Source organism: Aplysia californica, unplaced genomic scaffold, assembly GCF_000002075.1.
Source record: "Aplysia californica isolate F4 #8 unplaced genomic scaffold, AplCal3.0 scaffold00445, whole genome shotgun sequence".
Classification (NCBI taxonomy): Eukaryota; Metazoa; Mollusca; class Gastropoda; order Aplysiida; family Aplysiidae; genus Aplysia; species Aplysia californica.
The window spans coordinates 624,236-632,417 of record NW_004797715.1 but is presented as its reverse complement, the minus strand read 5'-3'; the positions used below and the strand labels follow the sequence as shown (position 1 = coordinate 632,417).

Here is an 8,182-nt window from a genome sequence, read left to right as displayed (position 1 = left end):
GTGCGGGGTGGGGTGGTGTCACTCACCTTGACGGTGTGTATCTTGCCGAACTGGTCGTACTGCTGCATGGCCACGTCACTGATGGAGTAGCACGGCTGGAGGGGAAGTTCCTGGGACATAGACACACACACACTGGTGGTTAGAGAGGGAGGAGGGAGAGGGGCAGTTCCTGGGACATAGACACACACACACACACACATTCGTGGTTAGAGAGGGAGGAGGGAGGGGGGCAGTTCCTGGGACATAAACACACACACATACACACACTCGTGGTTAGAGAGGGAGGAGGGAGGGGGCAGTTCCTGGGACATAGACACAGACGACTCGTGGTTAGAGAGGGAGGAGGGAGGAGGGAGGGAGGGAGAGGGGAGGGAGAGGGGCAGTTCCTGGGACATAGACACACACACTCGTGGTTAGAGAGGGAGGAGGGAGAGGGAGGGAGGGGGGAGGGAGAAGGGCAGTTCCTGGGACATAGACACAGACGACTCGTGGTTAGAGAGGGAGAAGGGAGGAGGGAGGGAGGGGGGAGGGAGAGGGGCAGTTCCTGGGACATAGACACACACACTCTCGTGGTTTGAGAGGGAGGAGGGAGGGAGACAGAAAGAGAGAATGAAAGAGAGAAAGAAGAGAAATGGAGAACATACAGAAAAGAGAGAGGTAGAAAAAGAGGGAGAGAAAAGAAAGAAAGAAAGATAGAAAGAAAAAGAAAAACAAAGAGAGTGGTGAGTGAGATGACTCTTCTCAAAAGAAGTCCTCACCACAGGCACACACGGCTAGCACAGAGGAACAAACGACATATTATTATAGTGAGACAGAAATACAACGTCGTTAAACGGCGACGTCAGCTCGATGGTGTCTGCTCTTCTCTGTCTCTGGATTGAGAGCTGTTCACAATCCTGATCAAATGTGAGGCAGCGTGGTGGAATCAGGCTCTCGTCAAAATAATCAAATTGAAGAAACTTGCATTTTTTCAGCAGGTTTGTGAATGTTTATCAATGAATCAGGCTCTCGTCAAAATAATCAAATTGAAGAAACTTGCATTTTTTCAGCAGGTTTGTGAATTTTTATCAATTATTGTTTTTTTGGTGCAACACCTTTCATGCCCATTAAAGAACTCATTTCTTTGAAGATTTTCCTGAAAACATTGATAAAAGACACAAAAAAGGAAATTTCCAGAGTTACCACGGACTCTTAAGCTAAGGAAATAACCAATCTTTGGCGGCCATTTTCTCACAAATTTTTCCTCTGAAAACAGGTGACCCCCACCTCCTTCATTCTCAAATATCTCCACTTGTATTCATGATAAATGGGTTTTTTTTCATCCAAATAAATACAAGCAAACAAGCTTTAAGATGATACCAATAACTCTACATGCCCAAAAATTGACGAGAGCCTGATTCCACCACTTCTTCGACACTTCACTGCCCCAGAATAACAATTTTTTGTCTACTCAGTACCTAGTTTTGAGAAACTTGACGTAAACATCGTTGAGCTTCACAACATGTCAAGCTTTCTCAAATGCAAATTCTTTGGATATCCTGATAACGACTCAAAAATAATCTTACGATTGTGATAATATAGCATATTACTATTATTAGAACAGTTGGTTTCTACTCCATAGTCTCAGCAACTCAAAACGACCAAAATGTCCGATAGAATTTTGCAACTCTAAGGAAGCGACTTGTGTTATTTCAAAGACTACCATAGTTTCAGTCCGGAATCTATGATGCAGCACGTAGGCGCTACAGCACAACACGCATTCCCGAGTGAGGAGACGTTTTGATCAAGTATCTCCGTTTGTCTGCTGGGATGTGGTACCACTCTCAGTCCGATCGATTGGCCTTGAAAGGCAGAATCGAAGCAGCCCGCCTCTTTAATAGAGTCGACAGGGACGTAACACATTAGCAATACAATATTATTGCACTCCTTATCAAATTGTCTTCAACTCTGGTGTTATTCCACAGATTTCTGCCGATTTAGCGAGGGTATAGCTTAGCACACCGCTCAACACAGCCAATTTATTAAAGGGGAAGCTTTCAACCTCACGCCAGATGTGTTCTTCTAAACCCATGGGCGTTTAAAACTGGGGTGACTTGCACAATGGCCAAGACTCAACGACAAACCTGCATTTTCGAGACATAACAGCCAAGACTCAACGACACACCTGCATTTTCGAGACATAACAGCCAAGATTCAAGGACACACCTATATTTTCGAGACACCACAGCCAAGATTCAAGGACACGCCTATATTTTCGAGACACCACAGCCAAGATTCAAGGACACACCTATATTTTCGAGACACCACAGCCAAGATTCAAGGACACACCTATATTTTCGAGACACCACAGCCAAGACTCAACGACACACCTACATCTTCGAGATACCATAACAAGTAACATTCGGTGTTCTAGCCCTACCTTTGTAAAATACCTTCTGGTTATTATTTCTGTGAAATACCTTCTGATAGGTAAATGTTTCTCCCGATGAAGTACCTGAAAGTGCTGGATCAACGTTCGTCAGGACCCCCCCCCCCCCCCCCCCCGCAACGAAGTTAAAGCTATTTCGGTTACTTTCTAGCAATGTTGGGGCTTATAATACACAGCAATTGATAATTATACCTCCTATATATTAGTGCTGGGCGGCGAGGTTCCCGATTATTGAAAGCTTGGAATAGTAGGACTCGACTCCGAACCCAATTACTTATTTTCTAATGATGTGCGTGATTTTTCAAAAATAGATTCTTTAAAAAAACGAATGTTTTTTTTAGGGATAAAACCGTTGGTTTACGTATAAAGGAGAAGGAACTTTAAATCCGTAGGAATCGTTGGAATCGGTTCCGGAATCGACTCTTCGCACAGCTCTACATAAGGACCACAAGCAGAGGCGTGATGTAAATAGTGTTATGGGGCGCATAGTCTGTGCCCATGTTCTTTTTGTGTATTTCATAGTCACATGAGAAGGGCGGTAAGCGGCTGTGTTTCTCAGCTTTCTTTATATGTCAGTGTTGTGTGAGGGCAAAGCCCTTACAAAAACAAACTGAAAATTTCTTATGCGGCTTGTCACTGAGAGGAGAGGAGGTGGCGAGTCACTGTGGGTCTTCTGGTGCTACGTTGACAGTCTTGTAAAGAAGAGAAAGTATTGAAAAACTGATTACAGCAATCGGTGCCAACTACAAGAGGCGGGGGAGGGAGAAACGAGCGTTGACTGAATTTCGTGACGAAAGCAAAATCGCCCCTTGAGGGGAGGAACGTACTGCCGCCTTACATGAACAGTACAACAAATGAGTTCCCTTAAGCAACAACACGTACCTGGAAGGGCTCGGTGTCCTTCTCCTCGTTGAACAGCCTGATCATAGGCCCGTCCTTGTTCTGACCTAGCCGGATACACGCCATTTTCCAGAACCGATTTCCCGCCAACTTCTTCTTGGTCGGCTGCCTGACCATGAGCTTCCACATGACCTTGTTCTCCAGGCTACGAAACGGCTCCAGCGGTTCCAGAGGCCCTTCCTCTTCCGGCGTGCTCTCCTCTGACGTCAGAGACTTCATGCGTTCCCGGCGCTCCTTGGCCGCGGCCGCTTCCGCCGCTTCCGCCTCCGACTTCTTCCGGAGCTCTTCTTCCACTTCCGCGAAGCTGGCGAAGTTTTCTTCTGGAGGAGACTCCTTGTCGAACGGGTTCTCCCTGTGAGGCATCTGAGGTGATTTCGGGGGTTTGGGAGGCGGGGGCAGGACGGGCACGGGGCCAGAGCTCACGTCACCCTGCGACTTTTCCCGAATGTCCAGCTTGAACTTGCCGTCCTCGCCGAAACCTCCGGCCGTTTTCGACTGACCCAACGACGGTCCGAACAGACTGTCCGAGTCTTCGGGTGTGTCCAGGAGGTTGGACGTTTGCGTCTCGCCACCGCTGGCGTTCGTCTTGGCTTGGTCGGCCGGCAGGGAAGTGAAAGGGTCAAAGGTCAAATCGTTGCCCGCGGCCGGGGGAGCGCCGTTTCCCGCGACAACGCTTGCCTCTAGGCTGGGGCCGAACAACGAGTCGTTGGCAGCGGTGGTGGCCGGAGCCAAAGACGGGCTGGGAGAGCGGGCTGGACTTCCGCTGACCATCGCTGCGAACGGGTTGTCTTCTCCAAGAGGTTGGATCGGGGCTTGCGCTGCTATATTCTCAAAACTGGCCGTGAGGAAAGGGTTAATGGGCTGGCTGATGGAGGACATGTTGTCTCCGCCTCTGTCAGCCTCCGAGTCCGCCGTGCTGATGTCTGCGGCTGTGAACAGATCGTCCTGGAAAGGGTTGTCGGCGCCAGCCACAGACGACGTCCCAGAAGTCGCAACATTGGCGCTCGCGGAGTCCGAGGACGTCCCCCAAATACTGTCCTGATCTTTCGCGGGCGCGGCGTGGAATATCCCGCGGCTGGCGAAGAAATTGTCGTCAAAAGTTATCTCCCCGTCCCGGAAGTCCTCGTCGTGCAAGAGAAACGGGTTGGAGGACTTCCTGGACGACTTCCTCCCGGGCGCCGGCTGGGCGGGTCGGAGGGGAGGAACAGCAGCAGACGTGAGCGGGGCAGCGTTGGAGTTGATGTCCAGGGGCGGGGCGGAGGACACGGCGGGGAGCGGGCTGGGGTGCGGTGCGAACGGGTCGAGCGAGGAGAATGCTGATGAGAGGTCTGCGGTGGGGGCGGGGGCGGAGGAGCTGTCGTTGTTGTCCACGACAAAGGGGTCAAAGGTCGCCTCATGGGTTGAAGCATTGACCGGTGTCCGCTCGGAGGAGATGTTTCCAAAGAAATCCGCCCCGAGGTCGGGGTCGTCCGACTCCACGATTGTCGCGAAGGGGTTGAACGCGTTCGGTTTTAGAGTTTGATCCGAAGAAAGGTCGTCCGACTGGAAAGGGTTTTTGGACAAAGGTTCGTCGGAGTTGGAGGCGCCCCACAGCAGGAAATCGTCCACCAGAGAGCGCGCCAGGTCCGACACGGCCGTGCTCTCGGGGACCAGCTTGCCCTGACTCTGCAGCACCTCCAGGTCAAACTGCACGGGGCTCGGGCACAACGAGGACTGCGCGCTGCTCTGGGCCGTGGAGGATCCGGCGAACCAATCAGTGGTCAGGTTCTCCTGGGACATGTCACGTGACGCCGGGCACGACAGGAAGTCGTCCAGACCCAGCAGGTCTTCGTTCAGGGAGCTCTGGTTGGAGAACTGGTGTTGGGCGGTGGGAGGAGGGGCTGGGTCGGAGCTCAAACCTAAAAGATCGAACTCGTCGCCGCCGTTAGAAGTAGGAGGCATATCGCCGCCGGCGCTGGGAAGTGTGGAGTCGGCCCCAGTAGGGGGTACAGCGCTGCTGCCTGCTGGCGGGGGGTCAAACCCCAGAAGGTCAGCGAACCCGTCCTGATCCATCGCAAAATTGGAGTCAGCGCAAGGGGCCGCGGTTTGAAACGCTGAAGGAGAGGAAACAGTAAACTGAGGGACAGAGATGAGACTGGAGAGGTCCGTGCTATCGTAGACGTTGGAGAAAAGCTCCGAGTTGTTTCTCTCGGGATCGCTGCTCGCAGACGTGGCAGGCAGAGGAGGGTCAGCCTCTGGGGTGTCCACCGAGTCGTCACAAGCGTCCTGGTCGTCGAGATTGGTGAATGGAATGTTGCATGCCTGGCCACTGCCGTCTTCACGGCTGTTCTTCTGCTTATCCTTGCCCGGTGAGATCCGACCCGAGGGGGAGATCCGGCCAGACGCGAGTTTCCCGATGCTCGTCTGAGTCTTTAAGACATTCTGCTTGATGCGATCCTGCATCTGTAAGAAAGCCTGCCAGTGCTCCGACTTGGCTTTGACCTTGTCGTCGAGCTCGCCATCTCCCTCCTGCGCATGCGCACCGGCGCCCAGTTCGCTGAGAAAATCCTCGTCATCAGACGTGGCCTTCTTGGATTTGGAGGCCGGCTTCAAAGAGAGGGGGGACTTTGATCTGCTCTTTTTCGCACCTTCCCGAGCCTTGATCAAAAACCCTAAACCTTTGACGGCTTTCGACTTTTTGGGAGAGGGGGACCTACTGCTTCCTTTTGTGACAACTAGGGACGAAGAGGCGGAGGAGGACGAGGGGCTAGCGGTTGTCTCCCGTGAGTTGCCCGAGTCTGCAAACACGTCGTCTCCTCCCTCGGCGCCAGACAGGACTGGTGATGACGGATCCTTGACCAAATTCGATGCCTCGTCATAGGAGCCCGTGGACATAGCTTAGTCTCATGCACACCTGGAACACAGACAGAGAGCAAGGTAAGACACCGGCGACAGTCAGGTTAGTTTGAAGTTCAAATCCATATTGAATTCAGACTAATCATCGGTTTGATAAGTGGAGTATGGTACGGTATACTACAGAATTGTTCGGTATGGTGTGGTACAGTATGGTATGTTGCCGTGTGGTAGGGCTGGGCAATGAGTCGCTTTAGCAAGATCCTAATAATATCATGTTAGTGCACGTCTTCGGCTAATAATATGATATGAACCGCTTCGGCTAATGGGTTAGAACCACTTCGACAAACGGGTTAGCATCACTTCGACAAATGGGTGCACCTACTTCGGCAAACGGGTCAGGAAAGAGAGTTAAGAGTCTGAATGCGGATAATGTTTCATTGAGAATTATCTGGTTATCCGGATGGATTATCCGGATTTTGCCCACCTCTACCGTGTGGTTACGGAGCGATGTGTTCGGCGCACCTTTGAACACTGAGAGTCTACTTAGAGTCGGGACCTCCGACACCCATGCCCGACAGGCCGGGGCCACAGACGTGTGCGGTGTAGCGGAAAGGCTGGGACAGTGTATCCCTCTGTTTGAGATTGAGTAAAGAGAAGCACGTAGACACAATAACGGTCATACAATGCAGGGAAGAAACAAAACCTACCAGTTGCTCCCTCCAACTGCCCACATATCACTCCCAACCTGAGTTGATCCTGACAGACAAAGACGGAGGATCCCGCCCCTTATACTTTTAGTTTTAGTAAGAGTTTCACGGCACTTGCAACACAATAAGGTCATTTAAGTGCCCCTGATCATAGAGTTATAAGAGAATAACAAACACAAAAGAGAAGGAGGAGAGATAAGGACGACAGATGTTTGATAGGAAAGAAGAAGCAAAGCAACCAGAACACCCGCCAACCACCCACGAATATGACCTAGATTGTTCTGACAAACAGAAATACTCCATTAAGAAACCTGCACACACGGGAATCAAGCTCACACCTCCCGCGTGCGATGGCCAAGTACCTGAACGCTACACCCCGACGCTCACCAAACGCAGTAAGAAGGTATTATACAAATAATATTATATCAATTAAAAAAAAAAAAATAAAAAAAATATATATATATATTGTACATGTATAAACAGGCGGAATGTTTTCGCTCTGCAAACCAGCCGGGAATTTAAAGTCAGCCATAGCAAAATCAATTGCTTGCATGAGGAAAAAGAAACCCCTGAACTCAGTGATTGTCATATTTCAGAGCTGGGGAAAAGACAGAGGGACGGACAGAAACAACAGAGTGAAAGAAAAGACGTGCGACCTAGCCTACCAGTGGCGCTCTCAAACCACCCACACTAAAATCAACTGACCACACCACCTCACCCAGCACCCCCCACCCCTTCCCCGCTCTCCACCCTCCGACCAAACATATAACCAGCCTCTTCACAGCTCTCTAATCTCTTCCTCAACATACAAAAACAACATTTCCTTCCTGAGATCGTGTCTGAGAAAGGTATCCCAACCATTCCACACCACCGAGACTGAAGCGTAGATGGAAGTAGCCGGCTTCAAGAACACCCAACACTCATACACACACACACACACACACACACACACACACAGAGAGAGAGACAGAGAGAGAGACAGAGACAGAGAGAGAGACACACACACACACACACACGCGCGCGCACACACACACACTCACCCACACACACATATACACCAGTCTCCATCTATTATAAATGAGCACGAGATCTTAATGAAACAATGATACGAACATAAGGCCAAAGCTTTTGCTCCTCCAGCCTGATATCGATCGCCCAACGTTTCCGACTTCCAATAGGAAGCTACGTGATGGACTGACTCTCTCTCTCTCTCTGTCTCTCTCTCTCTATCTCTCTCGCCCCCCCCTCTCTCTCTCCCCGGTGCTCACGTTAGGAAGCTACATGATGGACTGACTCTCTCTCTCTCTCTCTC

The 8,182-nt window shown here is 50.7% G+C and overlaps 1 protein-coding gene across 2 annotated transcripts in view; it reads right to left on the bottom strand.

Annotated features, from left to right (window-relative positions):
- Positions 1-8,182, bottom strand: part of LOC101853341 (protein stoned-B) — a 39,924-nt gene that overhangs the window by 9,725 nt on the left and 22,017 nt on the right. For both annotated transcript variants that reach the window (XM_005104995.3, XM_013086231.2), the window contains exons 2-3: positions 3,311-6,221; positions 27-110 (exon numbers count right to left, since the gene is read on the bottom strand). In XM_005104995.3, coding sequence (XP_005105052.1) covers positions 27-110; positions 3,311-6,202 — 2,976 coding nt within the window. In that variant the 5' untranslated portion in view covers positions 6,203-6,221. The remainder of the gene's footprint in view (positions 1-26; positions 111-3,310; positions 6,222-8,182) is intronic.